At 39.4% G+C, this 22,697-nt stretch overlaps 1 protein-coding gene across 1 annotated transcript in view; it reads left to right on the top strand.

The window, feature by feature from the left end:
- abca2 (ATP-binding cassette, sub-family A (ABC1), member 2) overlaps nucleotides 1–22,697 on the top strand; it is a gene marked incomplete at its 5' end in the record, with an annotated part of 55,675 nt that overhangs the window by 17,447 nt on the left and 15,531 nt on the right. The window contains 20 exon segments of the mRNA XM_035658209.1: nucleotides 693–795; nucleotides 1,075–1,189; nucleotides 2,591–2,781; nucleotides 3,364–3,514; nucleotides 3,615–3,819; nucleotides 4,891–5,055; nucleotides 6,033–6,213; nucleotides 7,577–7,789; nucleotides 8,123–8,319; nucleotides 8,963–9,136; nucleotides 9,391–9,587; nucleotides 10,718–10,838; nucleotides 11,036–11,326; nucleotides 12,518–12,739; nucleotides 13,156–13,258; nucleotides 15,001–15,326; nucleotides 15,883–16,096; nucleotides 17,638–17,743; nucleotides 17,821–17,932; nucleotides 18,065–18,125. Of these exon segments, the coding sequence (XP_035514102.1) occupies nucleotides 693–795; nucleotides 1,075–1,189; nucleotides 2,591–2,781; nucleotides 3,364–3,514; nucleotides 3,615–3,819; nucleotides 4,891–5,055; nucleotides 6,033–6,213; nucleotides 7,577–7,789; nucleotides 8,123–8,319; nucleotides 8,963–9,136; nucleotides 9,391–9,587; nucleotides 10,718–10,838; nucleotides 11,036–11,326; nucleotides 12,518–12,739; nucleotides 13,156–13,258; nucleotides 15,001–15,326; nucleotides 15,883–16,096; nucleotides 17,638–17,743; nucleotides 17,821–17,932; nucleotides 18,065–18,125 (3,448 nt within the window).

Here is a 22,697-nt window from a genome sequence, read left to right as displayed (position 1 = left end):
GAAGAATTTTTTCCTGGACCCCCTACCAGCATGTTTTTCTGACAGTTGAACACAACAAGGAGTGATCACGGTGGAGAGGAAGAAACGGTCCAAAGCGGTACAAAGAAACTTAAACTAATATAACTCTACTCTTTTTCTACAATGTGTGAAATATCTATAAGAGAGTCAACAAAAAACGTATCAATAAGCTGATAAACAATACTTCCTACTACAATTCCCATGCCACATATTTGCTGCTGCTCATTTTGAAGGGTAGAACACACTTTAGACAGAGAGGAGCCTACCCTTTACTTCACACCGTTACAGCAACATGCAAAGACAAACTGAGACAATATTTTGTAACACAAACAAAACAATAACTATTAATAATTACCTTTTTGAATTCACAAGTGGTGACAAATCATGCACTTGGGGTATTAATCTAGCCTTGATTAAGTGCAACAGCTTTCAAATTAAAAAAACAAATATTGATTAGAGCAGCTTTAAATAAATATTGAAATGGTAATTCAGAAAAGAGGGTACACTATTAAAAAATACCCAACTGACTAGAAACTAATAGTAAGGAAAGGAAATTGAAAATTCAAAGAGTGTCAATAAGGACTGTTCACAAAAACAAGATGAATATAAGACCAGAATTGTCAATGCAATGCACATTTATCATAACTCTCTCTGACTCTCTCTCTCTCCTCTAGATATGATAGAGAGAGCCATTATCAACACATTTGTGGGCCATGACGTGGTGGAGCCTGGTAACTACGTTCAGATGTTCCCCTACCCATGTTACACCAGAGATGAGTAAGAGATGGACTTTGTTATGTTCTCTCTCTAGTGTTTCTGTTTATGTAATAATGTTGAGCAGGGCAGTGACCTTTAACCATCAGGCAGAGATGGGTGTGTCATAAAAATATTTTATGTGGAAACATTATATGAAACAGTTTGTATAAACTGCATTCTTCATATTTGATGAATATATTTCATACCTGTTTCTGAAGATCCCATGCAATTGAAATGCAGTGTGGTCTAAAAATATGTCTATTTGGTCTTTATCTGATGCTCTGTTGTTGTTTTTTTCAGTTTTCTGTTTGTGATTGAGCATATGATGCCTCTGTGCATGGTGATCTCCTGGGTTTACTCAGTAGCCATGATGATTCAGCACATTGTGGCTGAGAAGGAGCACCGGCTCAAAGAGGTTAGACTGTATGATTGTACGTCTGTCACCAGTCTGCGGTGTCAGACCACAGCTAGAATGATGTGTATTACTTACTACTATTATTATTATTATTATTATTATTATTATTATTATTATTTAAAAAGGATAAGTCTGGTGATATTCAGTATTTTCTCAATGCCAACAAGTCCCATGTTCAGAAAAACAAACCAACACTGAGTGTATTTTGACTCCGTCCCACATACCTTCCTGCTCCCTAAATACATTACATTAATCTGCAGTTGAATAGTCCCCCAACAAATGTACTATTTCCTCCTGTTTGAGTTATGTTTGCTATAAACTACAGTGAGCAGCTGTTTACAAAAATTACTGAGCCTTTTTGAAAAATGAAACTATATATTTTGGCGTGTTTTCAAAGATTTATGATTTATTTAGGAACCAGTGGACTAGAATGGTGGGGAAGTTGAGAGGTGGAACTAACACATTGTTGGTTTTGGCCTCTTCATGGGATTTGTTGATAACAAGAAAAATATAGAATAACACTAACAGCATGCATTAATATGTATTGGTAGGAGCAGTAGTTGCAGCACATAATATGTATAAGCAGAATTAAGAATGTAATTAGTATAGCTTAGAGATCCAGTATGTAATTAAACTTGGAATACTGTTTGAGTGGTGTTTCAACCCTGTGAGGAAAGAAATTGTAGGGGAAAGTATTTTTGGCATAAAAACAATGAGAAACAATTGCCATGAAAACAGTCAAATGTACAATATCTAATATCACAGAACAGCGTATTATCCAGCATACCTAATCCATTAAATAACTACTGATCTTTCAAACTCCCACACCTGTTCAACACTACCACTCTCTTTCTGGATGGTATCTTACCTCATGCTAGAACTCCTGCACCTCCTCGAATCGCATACAACCTGTTACCACAAGCTTTTCAATCGCAGCCGGTGGGAGAGTTCTCATGCCCCCTGCAGGCACAATGCTCAATACTCAGCCTGGGAACATAGGTTTTTTTCATGTTTTTGGCTGTGGAGAAAACATTCCAAAGCCAGAAAAAATACAATATAATATTATATATTATAATATTATATTGTTCTTTTCTTGGCTTTGGCCTGAAAGCTGCAAATTTATGGTAGAAAGATTGTGTTACAGACTGGAGCATTTAATATGATAGACTTTGAGGATCTAATCTAGTCTGTCACTATCAAGTTGCATTATGGGAAGTGTAGGATCCAGTGAAAGACATATAACACCTGACTTATACTGGAGGTTAAAAGTCAGGATATCTCTGATTCTAAAGCACTAAATGGCTGGAGTTCTTTTTAAGTCGCATTATTTTAAGTCTGTGTAAAAATGTCAGACAAAGTAGTTACAAGTTCTGACATGTAACTATCATGCCACTTCCTCAGGTGATGAAGATGATGGGTCTGAACAACGCCGTCCACTGGGTGGCTTGGTTCATCACCGGCTTCGTCCAGCTGTCTATCTCTGTCACCGCTCTGACAGCCATCTTGAAGTACGGCCGGGTATTGCTCCACAGCGACCCCTTTATCATCTGGCTCTTCCTCACCATCTACGCTGTGGCCACCATCATGTTCTGGTGAGATGATTTCCCGGTTCCTTGAACTAGCCACGAATCCCTCACTTCTCTATAGGTATAATATTTGTAGAATTAAAAAAAAAATACTGTGCTCTCACCACAGCCCGATTACCTGAACACACACATACACAAAACCAGCCATCCAACCACCATCTTGCATCACCAATATAGATAAGATAATAACAGCCATCCTTCTCAAATTAAGTCTGGGGTATATGTATACATGGACTTACACAGCATCTACATCAGTGTTTCCCAACCAGGGGTACCCCTGAGGGTGCTTCTACATTTGCCACACCACTGTGTCCTTCAGATTCACTCCCCACTCCTCCCCAGCTACATCCATAAGCTCCACCCTTTTGTCCAAATATGGTCACTTCTGGCTCCAAAAAAACAAGAGGGCAACCCTCATAATGTCAAAATCGATTCTTCAAAATGGTAGTCCACAGACCAATGGGTCAACTTCTCTATGTACAATCTGTAATTAGGTTTGTTAACTTTGACCACAAGAATATCTGAGATTTCATGAAACTACTAAATGATAAGTTAAGTGAGTCCCATGAAACTTCCTTTTTCCCCCAGTTTTTTGGTGTCAGTAATCTACTCCAAGGCCAAGCTGGCTTCAGCCTGCGGTGGAATCATCTACTTCCTCAGCTACGTGCCCTACATGTATGTGGCCATTAGGGAGGAGGTGGCCCACGACAAGATCACTGCCTTTGAGAAGTGCATTGCTGTAAGGCCTTTTCTCTCTTTTTTCCCACTTTTTAATTTGAATCTAACTACATTTGGCTTCTGTTTAGGTGAATAACCACCTCTTCACCTGTCTCCTCCAGTCTCTGATGTCCACCACAGCTTTTGGCCTCGGCTCCAAGTATTTTGCACTGTATGAGGTTGCAGGTGTTGGCATCCAGTGGCGGACCATCAGCCAGTCCCCGGTAGAGGGCGACGACTTTAACCTGGGTCTGTCCATGATGATGCTCATCATCGATGCTGGTGTGTATGGTGTGCTCACCTGGTACATAGAGGCTGTACATCCAGGTATGAAACCCCACCTCCATGTTCTTCATTTTTAACACATATTTTCAGATAGATTAGAGTAGTTACGAAGTTAAAAGGTTAGATTTGTTTATCATACGGGACTAAGTTGTGGTTCCCTTGATTGGTACACACAAGACCAAAAGTTAAATACAAAAAATGATATGCAGTAGATAGGTGAATAAATAATAAGTCAAAGTAACTAAAAGTCTTTACTTACTTCATGAACCTGGAAGATAGCTCAGCCCATCCATAAAATCCATCTGGATAAATTTGGGATTGGATAAATGGATGGCATGATTTGCCGCCTCAAAAAATGTTTAAACTAACCGTAGTCTATCTAAAAGGAAGACATATTCCTCAACTGGATGGCTAATTTCTTGCTTAAAATATTTTTTTAGAAACACAAGTCTCTAAATGAGTAGCCATGTTGGTACAGTTTGAAATCCAGGATCAGAAGGCATTCGTTCTGTCAGGGTATAGCCTTTTGTTGGTCAATATGACTACAAGTCCATAAGTCCAATGCTGGGAACCCCTCATGTCCAAAAACAGCCCTGTGGACACGTACCTTAAGAAAACAAATATATTAATATAAAACAAGTGTTGGTAGGTGATTATCTGGAGTGGTAAGGTCAAGTGTAAGGTTGACATAAATGTGGAACTGAGAATCTGTGTGTCTATAAATTCAATTCAGTGATGTGTTAAAACAAATTAGTATATAATGTGCTTTGTGCTACTGCATGAGTTAATGTGCTTAAGTGCAGCAACTACATTTTATTAAAACATGTTAGGAACCCTTGCTGGCTCCAAAAATAAATAAAAAAAAGAAAGACAAGATTAAAACCTGCTTATCCGTTCCTTTGTGGCAACAGTGTCGGTTTTTCTGTTTGTTTGGGATTCAGCTCTCATGCTCAGTTTGCTAGCATCAGCCGAGTTGGTCCCTGGATATCTGCTCGAAGCGCTCTTTTACTCTTTTTGAAGTCTGACGCAGAATGCTGTGCTTGCTTAGGCAGCACATATGATAAACTGGTCTTTCTCTCATTCTGTAGTTTATGTGTTTACCCTTTCTTATAGGAATGTATGGACTGCCCCGCCCATGGTACTTCCCCCTGCAGAGGTCCTATTGGTCAGGCAGTGGGCGTGTTGAGACCTGGGATTGGCCGTGGTGTGGAGGTGGGGCTGCCAGGCTCAGTGTGATGGAGGAAGACCAGGCTTGTGCCATGGACCAGCGAAGAACTGGTACGGACCAATGATTATTTGGGGCTGACGAGGACATCTCATATTCTATAGATCCACTTCAAGTCAAACTTTTACCCACAGTGATCTATTAACTAGCACATTGGTCCATTATTATTCCTCTTATACAGTAATGACTGACCTATTATCTAGTTGTTTCTTATGCCGGTCGACACGGTCATTTTCCTTTCCAAGTATTGATATGATTGACGCCATACTCTCTACTGACTTTATTTCCTCATTTAATTCCCGACTATAAATGAAACAAACTGCAGGTGTTCAATTCTCCTAGTTAACATTTGTCTATGTCAAAACCCATAGTAATGACTAACCAAACATTTTCTGAAATGTTCTTATTTACTTTCTCTCAGAGAATATATAACATGTATGTTCAGTCAGTATAAACTAACTTAGCTTAGCACAAAGACAGGAAACAGGACAAAAAACCTAGCTAAAGTCTGAATAGGATTTTCTTTGCTGTGCTTACAGCATTGAAGAGTTACATTTATTAAAAATTCAACAGTGTCCCTGTTACTCTAGATAATCCACACAATGCTTGTGTGTCTGTCAAAATAATTTATATTCTTATCTTATCTTCAGTAGAAAGTAGATCCAATGAAAACAATTTAGGGTAGAGGCAGAAATCTCAAATACTGGACAAACAAAACCAGAATTATTTTTATGGAGAGATGTCACTGAAGGCATCTTTACGAATTTACCATAGAACCTCATACTGTAGCTATCAATATAAAAAGTCATATATAAATGCATGGTGACTGAGGATCTTAGGGGAGTGACACTACATCTATGCTCTGTTTCATTATGCGTTTTTGATCATTCTGAATATTTTGAATAGCTTTTGACTGTGTCTGCTTAGTGTAAGCATGACTGAGACAAGTGGTAGTTTTTTCATATCTATTTCTATATTTAAGTATTATTTCATACATCATTTGTTTCTCCCTTTCTCATTGTAACCCCAGAGGAGATGCGGGGCATAGAGGAGGAGCCGAGCCACCTGCCATTGGTGGTGTGTATAGACAAACTTACCAAGGTGTACAAGACCGGCAGCAAACTGGCCCTCAACAAACTGAGCCTCAACCTCCATGAAAACCAGGTGGTCTCCTTCTTGGGACACAACGGCGCTGGCAAGACCACAACCATGTGAGGGGCAGTAGTGGAGTAGTGTGTTTGCTTGTGTGTGATGATAAGAGTCAACACTAAAGATTAGTGTTCAACTAAAATACTGGTATATAAAAATGTCTCTGGAAGATGGTTTAAATCCATTTAGCTTTCACATTAAAATAGATTGAGGGAATTTTGGCATTAACAGCTGTCATATTTAAAGCCCTAGAAAACTTGGTGTCAAATCCCAGGTATTTCTCTACAACATTGCTTGAGCCAGGCAGGAGGGGCCAACTTTATATGGTGTATTTACAAACAGCAACGGACAAATCCTGCATAGTATGCTTTTTAAATGATCTGTATAACTAAACAAGCAACAGCCGCAGTTAATAATGTAAAACTAATGAATAAAGTAATAATTCTTAAAGACCTCAGTCTGGGTGATTTGGCTTTATTTGGATTTGGTACTATAACCTGAGGTTACTGGTGGTAACAGTGGGTGGGTTTTAACAATGCAGGTCCCATTGTTCCTTTGAAAATGAAAAATGACAGGTGATGGTGGGTCAGTATTGTGTTTCCACTGATCTCAAAATGAAAAAAATAAAACATTTTATTCAAGTAAATTAACTTTTGTAAAAATTTACTTAGATTAAAGTAAAATGTAACAATGTACTCCATAGCATTTTTAAAAGACAGCACATGACAGCACTATTGAATGAACAAGGCAATGCAGCGGTTGTTTGGGATGGTTATCGTTAGGATTTACTGCTTATCAATACCAATACTTAACAATATTCTTATTGGTACTAGTTGGCATAACTTGGTGAAAAAATTAAAATAATGTGCAAAGATTACACTTATTACAACACTTATTTTATTATTCCTTTTTTGAAAAAGATAAGTTAAATTTAATTGATTAAAGAGTTAAATTTAGTAAAGTTAGCCCATACGAATGTTTAAATTAATGTAGTTAATAGTACCAAGTATGGTATAGCAGTATTGGTACTGGTTCTCGATACCCATCCCCTGTGGTTGTTGTCATTAACCTCTGGAGAGAGACTTAAAACAATCTGACAATCAGTGAGTTACTTGTTGCACTGATCTTTTCGAACAGCATTCTGGGAGCCTTGAGCACTGGAATGTCCTCCACTATCTGCTCTAGGTTCAATTTCTTCACTCAATCAACCAGCTCAAGCACAAAAAACTGGAGCATCTGTCAGCTGTTTTTAGGTTACAGTTACATATTTAGATAAAGTTATCTACTGTTAGACCATTTTATGCCAACAACATCAAACAAGCAGCACAGGATCCAACATATTTAGGCATGCAACATACAAATTCTTGCTTTACTTGCCTGACACTAATGCTACTTCAACTCACTACCAACACTGAATTGTCACAGGTCCATCCTGACAGGCTTGTTCCCGCCCACATCTGGCTCTGCCACCATTTATGGTCACGACATCCGAACGGAAATGGAGCGCATTCGTCAGAACCTGGGCATGTGTCCGCAGCACAACGTCCTGTTTGACAAGCTGAGTGTAGAGGAGCACCTGTGGTTCTACTCCAGACTCAAAGGCATGGCTGAGGAAGACATACGCAAGGAGATGGACAAGTTAGTAAAAGTCTGCTAGACAGCCAAACCACATATTGAACAGCAACTGAAAAAAACTGCAAAGTAGAGTAATTATAGTTTGGATTAATTAGAGAATGAGAATATGTCTGTTAAACAGCAGCAGCAGAGTGGTGAGTATATGACCCTGTTGTTGCACTGATGGAAATGTACATTATACTGAATTAATTGTGTTAGCATTTACAGTGCAGAAAAATGGTTACACAGTATTGTAGTTATAGACACTGATATGGTGATATGGTATCAGCTCTATGACAAACAACTTGCTTTGCTGTGTGTGTGTGTTTGTGTGTGTGTGTGTGTGTGCTTGTCCAGGATGATTGTTGACCTGGAGTTATCCAACAAGCGTCACAGCTTAGTGCAGACTTTGTCTGGCGGGATGAAGAGGAAGCTGTCAGTGGCCATCGCCTTCGTTGGCGGCTCCAGGGCTGTCATCCTAGACGAACCCACGGCGGGCGTGGACCCCTATGCTCGCAGGGCTATCTGGGACCTCATCCTCAAGTACAAACAGGGTGAGCGAATGCTCAGTATCAGAGGAGATCTTTGCATTCTGCTCCAGCAACTACACAAATAGTTATCATTGCATTCCGGGGCTGTTTTGAAGAAAAGAAAGTCATGCCAGTCTTTTAGATATATTTTCCTGTTGCTATTTGTTCGTGCTTCAGCAAAGCTGCCTTCACCTCGGGTATCTGCTGTATTAAAGCCTGTCCCTCAGTAATACAGGATCTTTTCCACATCAAGGAACTGACCCTTCTGTAGTCCTGCCTCTTTTTGCTCTGTGCTCCAATAACAGTTGAGCAAGCCTAAGTTAGAACCTCTTTCAACTTTCTCCTGCTTACTTTTCTTTATTGTAGAGGACGAGGCTGCCTGGGATCAGATGTACGTACTTACTTGCAAACTCTCACTATGTTTAAGACTGCAAGAAGTGTCATGGATATAGTTAATATATATAGGTAATTGTAGTCCACATCGAGCTGTCCAATGTCTGTTTTGACTTGTGCGAGACGTGAAAAACCAAAAATGCTTGAAATGTAATGAGCTTCTATATTCAGTTTTCACATTGTTACAGTGGGACTTCCTGTCTCTTTTCGATTTTTGTTTGATGATTGCAGTGCATACCAACTGCTGTATGTGTGTTTTATATGTCTGCCCCAGGCCGTACCATTCTGCTGTCCACCCACCATATGGATGAAGCAGACCTTCTGGGAGATCGCATCGCCATCATCTCACATGGGAAACTCAAGTGCTGTGGCTCGCCACTCTTTCTGAAGAGCACCTATGGAGACGGATACAAACTAACACTGGTCAAAAAGCAGAGCGAAGGCAGAGGTGTGTGTACATGTGCATGAGTTCTAAATGGCTCTTGTTTTCAGTTTGTCCACCTGTAAGGCTGTCCGACTGTACATCATCAACAGCTTTATCAGCTTCATGTGATGATGGTCACCTGTTGATGAATTCCCTCCAATCTCTTCTCAGTTCATCCTAACTGTCTGTGGCTTTATACTGACAGCACTGTGTATTATTTTCCTTTCCTGTCTCCTCCACCCATCCTTCATGTTGTGTGTCTTCCTCTCACCCTTCAGGCCAGGGCAGCCAGCTGCAGCCTCCCTCATCTCTGTCTCCCTCCTCCTCTCTGTCGCCTTGCTCAGAGTCTCGGGTCACCCAGTTTATCCGGCAGTTTGTGGCATCCTGCCTGCTGGTGTCCGACTCCAACACTGAGCTGTCTTATGTCCTGCCCTCTGAGGCCGTCAAGAAGGGCTGCTTTGAGAGGCTGTTCCAGGTACACAGACACACGCAAAAGCTAGATCTTGTTAATGGTAATTTGTTACTGCATATACAGTGGAAAAATGCATGTGTATATAGCATCTTTCAAACTGAGTAATATTAATATGAATAATATATTATTTTTTTTTATAATTTTTCCATCAGCTGAAACAAAACCATTTCATTCAGCACCACAAGTTCATGGCCAAAAAAACAGTAATAACATAAAATGGCACACCAGATACACCTCAGGGCATCTAAGAAGATGTGCAGAACAGAACTGTTTGACAGGGTTTTTACATTGCAATAAAACAAAAGGGGTATGAATAATATAAACATTTCAACATATTTTTGAAGTTTGCCGTGAAGTGCAGTGTATGGCCCCCATCAGAGCTACACACAGAACAGTTTTAATGTTAGCCAGCTCTTAGTGGCAGCGAAATGTGGATGATTAAGTTACCCAAGCGTTTTTATAGTCATGGCAAAGCCAGTTTGCGTAGTGTGACACACAAATAAAACACTACAAAGTTGGATGGGTTTGATCCATCATCCTTTATTTTGATACTGCAGACAGTGCATCTAGCAATTATTTTGTTTGGGCCTTGTGTGAAGTTATTACAGACGAAGATTGTGACAAATTGCTCAGCAGGTGAGTTTGTTGTTGTTGTTGCAGCTGACACTCCTCTGTGGACGCAGGCAGATATGTAAGGTTACAAATGAGAATAAGGGGGGGGAATGACAGTCAGCTGGTCAGACATTCACTTAATGTTAATGCACAAAAAAATTAAATAAAGATTGTTCACCAGTCCCAAATCTTGAGTGGAGTCTTTTGAGAAGAAGTCTCAAGTCAAGTCTCAAGTCACTGTGTGTGCAACTCAAGTGCCTGTAGTTAGGGTAGGAAAGGTTTACAAATTAATGGTTCGGTTCATATCACGGTTCTGGCTAATAATAAAAGGAACACACTTCAAACACACAAAAAATTTCTAATTAGTGCTAACAGAAATTACAGCTTTGTAATTTTATTGAAAAATGACCACATTACTAATCATATGTTGAAACTCTGCATCCTCCACAACTGCATGATAGAAATGTGTTATTGTTGGCATGTACAGTCATTTGACATTCTTTTCTGTTGTGTGCCTCCAGGCTTTAGAGCAGAGCTTGGACAGCCTGGCCTTGACCAGCTTCGGGGTTATGGACACCACCCTGGAGGAGGTGTTCCTCAAAGTGTCTGAAGAGGACCAGTCTCTGGAAAACAGTGACGCTGGTGAGACCATGTTCCTCCCCCTCTGTCTCCAGATAGCTCAACCTCCACAAAGTTTTTAGCTTTCATAAATAAGTCATGACTTTCTCAACAAAAATAGATCTCCGCAAAATGTGCACTGTCTGAGGAAAAGTTCTGACTGAGTTCATTATTTTGCTGCAGGCTGAGATAATAATCTTTTCTCTTTCTGGGCCTGGCAGACATAAAGGGTTCTCCGGGGGGCAGCTCTGTGGGGAAATCCTCAGTGGGTTCAGCAGAACTGGGGGCATCACAGGGTGAGACCGGACCTTCAGTAAAGAGTGAGAAGCCGGAGGTGGAGCTGAGTAATCTGGTGATGTGCTCCAGGCTGAGCCAGAGCCAGTCCTCCCTGAAATCCTCCTCGTCCATCGGCTCAGTGAGGGGGGATGAAGGGGGTCTGTACGCAGACTTCTATGGAGATTACTGTCCACTCTTTGACAACGGCCAAGAGTCTGACTCTGCCAGCCTAAGGGGTAAGACATTAAGATGGCAGCTGTGTCATCCCAGTCACTGACAGCTGCAGCCAGGAGATGCTGGATGGGACAGCATACTATATATATTGTTTTTGCTTTTGCTGCTCACATTGGGTCTTATGCAGGAACAAATCTCATGAAAATATAAGTTCTTAAGTGGCATTTAAAAGTGATTAAGGAGAACTTGAAAATAAAGTCCACACTCCACTGCAGTATATGGAGATATACTGTATGTTCATCTTGCTACCACTACCCTTAAGGCTCTGAACACCATTTACCACAGTGCCATTTTATTCATTACTCAAGACTTATATGAAAGTTATATGAAAAGGTCAGATCACAGACATCTAGAAGGTATTAGCATACCTGTGTTTTCATTTGATTTCAAGTACTTGTTATTAAGTAACAAGAGTTATTATTCCTCATACAGTAATAACTCTGAACTGGGGAAGACTGGGTTCCAGTGCAATGCACCTTACCTACTGAAAAACAAATTTTATGAGGAAATTTTTTTCTCTCAGGTTTTATGAATATTTTGTTTGTATGTGTTTGTGTATGTTTGTGTGTGTGAGGACTGCAATTGTAGGGTTATATATATTATTTTTTCTCAGGACTATGTTTTCCACATTATAATAAGATGTTTTCATGTTAACTTATCACTTTATAAGAATCCTTTCTGGCTATATCGATATACCATTTATCTTTTTATAACATAAAATGTTTCACGTTATAATGTGATAACTTGTATTGTTACAAAAATATACTATCTTGTTAAAAGTACTATACTAATATATATACTAGCATATATTAATATGCTATTTATCTTGTTATAACATGATAACTTATTGCATCATGTTAAGACAATATCAGTTATCATTTATAACGTAAAACATTATATGTTATAACAATGAGTTATCACACGAAACGTTTCACATTATAAGATAAGATATAAGCTTATTATCATAATGTGGTTAGTTTTTATATATATATACTGATCTGTTTTTATTTTTCTGTCGTGGCAGCAATATGCTTCCATATTGAACATATAAAGCTAAAACTGTAATGATTATCAAGATGTACTCCACAAAATGTGTTTTTTCAAGTCTGCAAGTCATCATTCACACAGGCAGATATGCATTGTAACTGCTATTCATTTCATTATTAATCCATTTTGTCTTGTCTTTCTTCCAGGCAATGCAGAAAACCCATCGTCCCCAGAGCCAGAGGTCCTGGAGGGGCAGGGCAGCTTTAAGTTGGAGGGTTGGTGGTTAAAGCTGAGTCAGTTTCATGGCCTCATCGTCAAGAGGTTCCACTGTGCCAAAAGGAACACCAAGGGCCTCTTCTCTCAGATCCTCCTACCCGCCTTCTTCGTCTGTGTGGCCATGACTGTGGCCCTATCTGTGCCTGAAATAGGTGAGCTTTTACATATATTGTTGAAGTTGGTTTTTATCCTGCTCCTTAGGACAAAGATAACCTGTTTGTCTGTCCTACCAGGCAGGTAGTAAGTGGGCTCAGTGAAAAAGAAGGTGAATGCACACCAAGTCATTGCTGTCATGATCCAGTGCTGATATAAAAATATTGATTTCTGCAGCTTTGATAAATGAAAGCATTAATCAATAATTGGGAAGAATTTAAAATAACATAAAACAATGTCATCAAATGGTTAAGGCTTTCTGATCTACAGGGCTCTTGCTTAATGTTGACAAAACTGTTTTGTCAACAAAAAAATTTCTTGCAGTTTGCGCTGCATTGTCAGTAAATGCTATTTTTAAAATAAATAAAAGAATCTCTAACTTGTGGATGAACATTACATTTGTCTTGTTTTACAGGTGATTTGCCACCCCTGATCTTGTCCCCTTCTCAGTATCATAACTATACCCAACCTAGAGGCAACTTCATCCCCTATGCCAATGAAAACAGACCCCAGTACAGGTAAGATAATGTGTTTTATGAATACCTTTCTTTGCAATGTATTTTAGTGCAGTTTAAATTGGATCTATTCACTGTTAAAGTGAGAAAAAACAATATATTTCTGTCTGGACCATTGTGGTGGACCTACAGATCTTGCTGTCTCTATGCTGTTGGTACTGTGAAAGCACTTTGAGTGGTCAGAAGAAATCTGTGCACAGATGGCTAAACTGAGTATATGGTTGAGAGAAAATTTTGCAGTAAGGCTGCCAGTGTCTCACATTCATAACAAAAGCAGGGAATAACTAATATTCTGAAAGCACAGATTTTTAACATTTTTTAGTGATAACAATATGATATACCAAATGCTGCAGTTAACAGACTAAAAACAAGCAGCTATTCCTTAAAGGAGCTGCACTACTCCTATAACACACTGTACCACATTCCTATAGCACAATGTAATATAAGTAAGGATAAGTACATATTTTAAATTTGTCTTAAAACAGTACCAACATACGCTGCTGATGGTTGCTTTAGTCTTTCCTCCTGCCCATATTGGCCTTTCTGCAGTGATTACAGTGTAAAAGATGGGGGACAAAATCTACAGTCCTCATTCTTTGGAAGCTAATATCAGGATTCTGTGGTCTGAAAATGTCAAAAAACAAGTTATTTTTAGTGCCAAATTTCAGTTTTGTGCTTCCACAGATGGAACCTAATCACAGTATCACAATATTAAAGTAATATAACTAGATTGCTTTCCATTTGATTTTGGATTACCTCATTTCTAAATATGCAAATTTGTAGCATCAGAAATGTGTCCTTAATAATCATTTTGACTAAATGTATCTGTAATCTGATTACATGTTTTCTCTGTCACTAATGGATTAAAGTTACCTTTCTTTGTATCCCGCATCTGCACGTGCCATCGTACACAGATCAAGGAATTTTGTCCCCTTTCAGTTGCACTGAAGTCGCTTTAGAGAGATATCTCTAAAGCAACTTCAGGCCATGTTAACAGTGGTCTCAAGGTACATAGGGGCACCTTTTAAGACAGACATGAATGAATGTGATACTTTAACATCTCAAAACTACATACCCTGGTTTATATTTATTGGTTGCAAAAGCTTTTTGACAGTGCAAACCCCTTGCAGGCAGGATGTTGTATACATAAATGATATACTGGCTTTAAAGAACATACGTTTAACTTTTTTTTTTTTTTTTCAAAAGGCAGTTGCTTCTGCACAATTTGATTTAAAATGCCCTGCAAACTCATAGTAAACCCTCACAGGTTTTTGTCACTTGTTTTGACTTATTTGACCTCTTCACTCAGGGTTCCCCAAACCTGGAAATTTAGAGACCCGTTTTACAGTCATGAAAATGCCTGGAATGTGATTAGAATTACCAAAAGATCCTGGAAACAATGTTGTCCTGCACATTTTTTAATTGTATTTTAGCTCCTCACTAATTTTTTTAGCCAAGATAAATTCTACTTGATTTCAACTGGGATGTATGGGCTGTGGCCAATGCTGGCCATACTATTATAGTGAGAGGAATACTGTAGTATGACCAGAGACTGAAGTGGAAAATTTGGTTGTGGTGAGAACAGCCAAGCGCGGCACTAATGTTAGCCAAAACGGAGCGTCCATGCATTACACATATTAGAGCGGCATACAGCAGTGGTTTTGTCAGAGTCAAAATGGACAAATTCTGGTATAGATCTCTTTGGTCCAGAAACCCACCGTAACATCTCTGGCCTCCCCTCTCAGGAGTAAGCTGTCACCAGACGCCAGCCCGCAGAAGATCATCAACACCCTCCGTCTGCCCTCGGGGGTGGGCGCTACCTGCGTCCTCAAAACCCCCTTCAACAGCACCCTGGACCAGCTGGCCCAGACCCTCAACCCCAGCGCCAATAACTCCAAGACTCTGGCCGCCCGCTACTTTGACTCCATGTGTCTGGACTCCTTCACCCAGGGGGTCCCCCTCTCCAACTTTGTACCCCCGCCTCCCTCACCGGCACCTTCAGATGACCCAGAACCTCGCTTTGAGGACGGACTGTGGAACTTGACAGTCGCCCCTCCAACCACAGTCCATGGTGAGTCCATCTCATAAGGCAGGTGTGCAACCCACTTAAATATGTTTAGTTTCAAATATATCGTACAGTTCAGGCTAAAATACAGACAAGGGATAAATTAAAGAAAAAACCTGAATAAATGAGGACAAATGCAGACACCAAGGATCATTGCATAATTTGATGAGAATGATTCTGATTTTAATCAATTGAATGCCTATAGAAGAATGGAAAGGGTTCCAGGGACCAGGAAGTCTGGGTTTTTCATTTAAAATGTCACCAATCTGTATATCAGCATATTATAATGTTCTACTGGAAACAGTACCACCTTTAGCCTAGCCCTGCAGCCTATAGCACTGTGATAAAGGAACACCATCAGGTATTTTGTCGGCAATGGATACAAAGAAACTGCAACAAGATGTAATTTGTGCTTCTAAGAAGACTCGTCTCTATACATCTTACAGGTTCCAAACTGAAATGAACCAAATAAGTTGTTCCTCCATCAAACATTAGCTGTTTATAAAACCACTGTTAATGTTACTAATTCCATCTGTGCTTTTCCTCTTTTATGTATATCCAGAGCCCGTGACATCTCCTCCCACACTCCCCCTCTCCGTCCACGAGCCGGTGCGTTGTACCTGCTCCATGCAGGGGACAGGCTTCTCCTGCCCCAGTGGGGTGGGAGGGCGGCCCCCCCTCATGAAGGTGGTGACAGGTGACATCCTGGTGGACATCACAGGCCGGAACGTCTCTGAGTATCTGCTCTTCACATCGGACAGACTGCGCCTGCACAGGTAAGAATGCTGTGGGGGCGTTTTATAAAGGAAGCCTAATTTCGATACTTTTTCATTACTGTACTTTAAGAAATTTTTTTACAGTATTTTACTGTTGTTTTGACTCAGTTTTCACAATGTATAAATCTGATAATACCTAATGCTAAGTTTGGCCTTAACATTTTAAATAGCATTGTTGCATTTTAAAATGAAAAGGTCATGATCACATAATGCTGTCAAACAAACTAATGCTCCTCAAAACAGAGCCCGCAGGGGTCGTTTCCTCAAGATTATACAAATAGCAATGAGTCTGATTTTATACTACAGTCAATAATATATATATACACATTTCATTTTTCTACTCCATCAGTATATTTTTGCTTTTTTATCAAAAGCACAGTTTGTATTTTTATTCAACCTATACGTTTAGTCATTAAAACAATGATTCTCAACCACCGAACCGCAACCCAGTATCAGTCCACGCAATGTTGGCCACCAGGCCACAAAGGTGTTATCTTACCACAAAGACACTGGGTCAATAATTTAACATCACACTGTAGTCCAGACAAGATCCTCTTCAATGAAAGGAAATGAGCCACTATGTTTAGGAAGATCTGGGGAACCTTCATAGACGACTAAAATTTTTTACTGTTTTACTTCCAACTGGACCAATTTATATTTGACATTCGAACATACTTTCAAACAGATTTTTCTCTTGTTGTTTTAAAGGAGTGTACCATATATGATTTTTTTGAGCATTACAGTTTTCTTTTTTTCTCTCCTCTTTTGTTATTTGTAATTTTTTTTGTGCAATATTGTTGGAAAATGGGAAATACAGGCCGAGTCTGCTCTGCCTGTATTTTACCAATAAAATGATCATTTAAAAAAAAAGATGTTATCTTACAAGAACCAATCATCCATCCACTCCCCTGACCCCCTGCCACCTCCTCGATGCCAGTGCCAGGAATGAAGGATAGATTTAGCAGTAGACGTAATGTAGGAAACACCCTGATAGGGGGTTTTCCCCAAATTACATATGTAGAAACAGGCCTAAATTCCTCACTTAGTTGTTTATTTATTTATTTTTCTTTGTAATTCTTCTTTGCAATTTCACACCATAAAGTCTTAGTGATGGGAGCATAGGATCAGAAACTCTTGACTGGGAAGGAAGCAAAGAATCCTGCACACTGTCCATCACTTCTACTTTATTAACAAAGTTTTGGTCCAGACCTCATTTTGGTTTTTTTCTGACTAAATAAACTTTGCCTGATATCGGTCTGAGTGTTGAAACATTGTTAATAAAGCAAGTACAAGTGATGAACAGTGTGCAGAATTCTAATACTTGGTATTAGAGGCAGCGATAGCCTAATAAAGTCTCAGGTTTATCTCACAACCTATCTTGACTGAGTGCATTTGTTTAAGTCCCACTGTTTTCACAATTATCTGTTGAAAACACAAATAATAAAATGCACTATAACTTCATTTTGTCTTGATTATGTACAAATGTACTATAATACCTGAACAGAACATTAAAATGTTTGTATTGACTTTGCTCTTAATAGATATGGTGGTTTAACAGTGGGGAACATCCAGAAATCTATCCCAGCATCCTTTGGGAGAAAGATACCTCCAATGGTTCGCAAGATAGCGGTTCGCAGGTCGGCTCAGGTAAGGACTCTGAACCGGACAGGAAGTTCACAAATACAGTAAAAACAACCACTGACATGGTGACTGTTTGTGTCCAGGTTCTATACAACAACAAAGGTTACCACAGCATGCCAACCTATCTGAACGTCCTTAACAATGCCATCCTGCGTGCCAACCTGCCAGCATCCAAGGGCAACCCTGCCGCCTACGGTAATGACATAAGATACAACATGGAGAGAGATTTGTTTGAATTTGAAGACAGTAAAATTTCTTCCCAGTTAAATGCCAAAAAACTGACTATTGTCTACATAAATGAGGTTGTTGTGTGTATGTGTTTTGCAGGTATCACACTGACAAACCACCCAATGAATCGAACCAGTGCCAGCCTCTCATTGGACTACTTGTAAGTTGCTCAGCAGCACTGATGTTTAGTGCCTTGAAGGATGACTTAGAGCAGTGCTTCTCAACCTTTTGGAGTAGCAACCCTCCAGAAAAATCAGGTTGAGGGTAACGTAACACATGAAAGCTACCAAACTCACACAGGAAGATCATTGCTTTGCCCACAGACAGGACAACAACTAATTCATGTTTTCAGATTTCTTTATATATAGATAGATTTATTTGTTCACAGTCAGCATGTCTGCTTTAGGCCTAAAAACACAATAATAGATAGAAATATATTTTCATATTAACATATATAAAAAGTAAGTATACTACGGAAGCCGAGAAAGGCCATGGATTTTTTTTTTTTAATGCACGTTATCTCGTGATAACGACTTATAAATTTTGTTTATCTCGAGATAACAAAGTTTGGTTTTTCTCGTTATTATACGAATTAATTATTTCGTTTTATCTCGTTGATAATAATTAATTTAATAATTGTTCGTCTTTACTTCAAACTAATGCGCTGCCATGAACGGCTTTCGTTCACTTTACCGGTCCGGCTTACAGCCCCTCAGCAGTGGCTACGGACATTATCGCATTAGTTTAAAGTCAAGACGAACACATTAATAATTAATTCGTTATCACAAGATAACGATCTTTGTTATGTCGAGATAACGAAATAATTAATTCGTTATAACGAGAAAACAAACTTTGTTATCTCGAGATAACAAACTTTGGTACAAGAGTTGCCACGAACGTAGCCACTGGCTGTAGTACTGTAGCTGTGCTACGGTAAATTACACTTTACCTGTTTGTTTACTTGACTGGAAGCGTTGTGAGCAGCTCTTGTAGGTTGAAATCAAGACGAACACATTATTTAATAGTTATCTCGAGAAAATGATCTTTGTTATATCGAGATAACGAGATAATAAGTCGTTATCACGATATAACAGTGCATGAAAAAAATAAATAAATCCATGGCCGTTCTCGGCTTCCATATATGACAGCTGAAATGATTCAGAAAAGAAAAAATTAGTTTGTATATACCATAACACTTTTATTAAAAGCAGAAGCAGGTCTCCTTTACTACTACATGTTTTGACAAATAAACACAGCTCTCAATTAAAGGGCCTGCTTTGGACTTTATAGGAGTTCTTTGGATGTATGAAAGTACCTGGTCGCTGGCTTGAGAGAGTTTTAAGCTGCTTAGATCACCTACACGAATATAAATGTTTACACCTTGCTACCCATCGTTTGATTAGTCCGATTCTCCACAATTCAATCCTTCAGTTCAAGTATCAAAGTGTTAAATGAATGATTATTTAATAGTATTAATATTACCAAACAATTTGCTGAGCAAGAGTTTTGTGCGAAAGGATTAAAGGCCTGTCCCATAGAGGCCTGTTTCAAATAAAGGCTGGCTGAGTTCAGTGATTAAATCAAATAAAAGCCCAGTCTATTAATTGATGTTTTATGGTACTTTTTACTACTCTTTAACATCATAACAGAATTATAATTAAGGATATCTTTAAGAGTCCCTTAACCTAGGACTTGTCTTTTTTTGTTTACAAATGAGTTTAAAAGAAGTTACAGGCAGTTGTTTGAATCCTGCAGTGAATCCTTGTAGCCTGCTGCCACTAGAAGGCACTCAGACAACATTTGAGATCAGCAAGTCCCAATGGGTGTTGTAGAACAACAAAACCCTACAGCCACTCCAATCCGCCGCCTATTTGGGTGTAAGTGATTTCTTTCCCTGTGCCACAAGTACTTCTGTGGGTGACAAGTTAGCCAGAGCAAGACAAAACCCTAAAGGCTAACACCTCAGTTGTCCTGAAAATAACATGCTTACGTGACACTTCAGAAAAATCAATACAAAATGAAAGAGTGGGAGGGAGGATGAATGGAAGGACAGAGAGAAACAAAAGACAGCGTGTGAAATGAAGAGATTTAAGATAGAAAAGTGTGAAGCCAGACCGGAGGGAAGGAAATGGCAGTGAAAAGACAAAGAAATGTTCCTTGGCAACACTGAGTCCCGCGTTTCCAAGCAACAGGGGTAAAGCCATTTCTTACCAGGTAATAACCGGTCAAGAGGCTGAGCCCTCCATGGCCTCTCAGCTTGTGAAAGCTGCTCCCTTCCTCCCAAACTAATCTCCATCTCTAGTCAGACTCTTTAACCAGGGTGGAGACAGTTAAAGTGCTGTCACAGAGACAAAAGGAGCCTGGTAGTGTGGCTGCACTGTGTTCCTTTCATGGCCTGCCCTCCAGCAACAGTGGTAGCAACAGAGACACCGTCAGGCAACACGACTATGTGATTATCAGTCTCACACTCTCCCTCCACTGACTGGCTCAATCACCTCTGTATTACTCTCTCTAGTCCATCTCAATATGAGACATGTCACTGACTAACTAAAGGACATATGGGATGTTTGATGGATTGTTCATGAGCATGACAGTATCCTAAGCTGCCACTTCTAATAAACAAATAATATTTTATGATGATAGCAAAACATGGTTGATAGCAGCTTGAATGTGATTAGACACGTTTTCACCTTCACAATTGCATTACAGTTACAGAGAGCTTCTTACTTGCTCATGTCTAGAGAATAACGTGACTAGCCCACACAACAACTTTTTGGTACTCAATTATTTATCCATAAATATTATATCGGATGGGTCCAAGGTGTAAATTATAACCTGACAGACTGTTGTAGAAATATGACAGCCAGTGGAAAGTCTGGTGTAATGGGCGAAGAAGAATTGCCCAAAAGAAACATAGCCAAGTGCAAATTCATCAAGAGTGTTGTGAGATGTTTGTTAAAAGTTAAGGAGGATCCAAAGAACAATCCAAAATAGTGCTACAACACAACAACCTGTCCTACAGGAAAATATTCAATTAGCCATTACTTTAGATCTTTTGTTTTAAAAAAAGCTTTGGAAGTTTAAAGGTAGCAGCTTTTTAAAGAGTTTCTCACTATGTGACAACAACCATCTGCGTGCTTCTAAAATGATATGTGTGCCGTTACTGAGGCTTCAACTTCCCTTCCCTCCCACCCAATCCTCAGTTAAAGCCTTGGGGAACCTAACTTTTACATTGAGGGATGGAGGAAAATTCAGACTGTCACCAGAACCATTAGAATTCCCCCTGTGAGGATAATGAATACCTTGACAAGGACCAAAGTGTTGCCTTTTAGATAGTGATCAATGCAGTTATGCCTTATAATGTTACTATGCTTAAGGGTGTCTCAGTATACAAACTTAATTATTCCACCTAATGTTTTGTTTACACTGATGAAACATGATCATATCACTGCAGTCAGTCATGTAAACTATTCTTAGACACTAATACAACAAAGCCCACCCTCCCGCTAACTAATAATTGAGATATTAAAGCAATATACAAAGATGGAGCCAGATTTTTAAGCGACTCTGGTGCCTACATAGAATGTAGTCATGTCAAAACAGGCAATTATGCATAATGACAATAAAACAATTTCTTAAGCTGCTTAAAGGTTCTAAATACAATTTAACCCATTTAACTGATCAAATCCCTGTGTTGACCACTAAGCTAAGGTCACATGTGCCTGTAACAAAAATATTTGGGCAATTTATTTTTGTTTAAATGTTTAAGAGTGAAACCTGTGAATTGTTCATTTAGGTAGTTTGCCCAATCAGACCACAATCTACTCAATAACTGGAAACATACTGGTCAGAACAACCTCTGAAATGAAAGAATCACCTAATTACAAATTACATTAGTAAGACAGGTAAGTCAAACCTCCCAGCTTAACGTACCTTAGCACACTGCATGTGGTTGCAGCCCTCATTTTTCTGGATTGGGGACTTGCAGTTGGCACAGGGTTTGGCGTTAGAGAGCAACCATAAGCAGTTGGCTGCATCCTCGTAAGCTTCGCTCACACCAGCCACTTCAATAGGAGAAGGGGGAGGTAAACAGAACAAATAAAGAAATAATGAGACAGAATGAGAATGGCTATTAACACAGCGCTGAAACAGACCACTGCACTGAGTGGGAAATTGTCCTGCCTGACTAATGTGTATTGCTTATATATTTAGTTAACATCTCCCAAGATGCTCATGCAACCCCCCCCCCCCACACACACACACACACACACATCCCAACCACACATACACAAACAGAATAATTGGCTATTATCAAAGCACCTCTGATGTGCCGTTTGAAATGCCAAGATAAAACAGAATCTGGGGAAATCGAATCGGAATCGAAGGGGAAGATAGTTCCACAACAAAATAATTGCTTTCATCTTTCGACTGTCACATCAACAAAGTGGCACTTTAGAGCGACTTGGGCCGCCTTAAATCATCTATTAGATTGCCCACAGTCCAATTACTGCTTCTAAACATTGCAAACTTTCAATGAGTGGGTTGTTCATTTTAATTAATAATTTATCATCAACATGGTGGATTTTAATTGGCTTAGCACTAAACTGTTTGTAATTATTGGGGTTGAGTTTGAGGCAGTTAAGTTTTAAATCAATCACTTGACTTCAACCCGAAAAAGTGGGCAAAGAAAGGGGGGATAGGTTGGTTAAAACTAGGGCTGTAGCGATACACT

The sequence above is a fragment of the Morone saxatilis genome, unplaced genomic scaffold (assembly GCF_004916995.1).
Source record: "Morone saxatilis isolate NCDOM2014 unplaced genomic scaffold, NCSU_SB_2.0 Contig16, whole genome shotgun sequence".
NCBI lineage: Eukaryota > Metazoa > Chordata > Actinopteri > Moronidae > Morone > Morone saxatilis.
The sequence above is the reverse complement of the archived record's forward strand: the minus strand, read 5'-3'. Positions and strand labels throughout refer to the sequence as shown.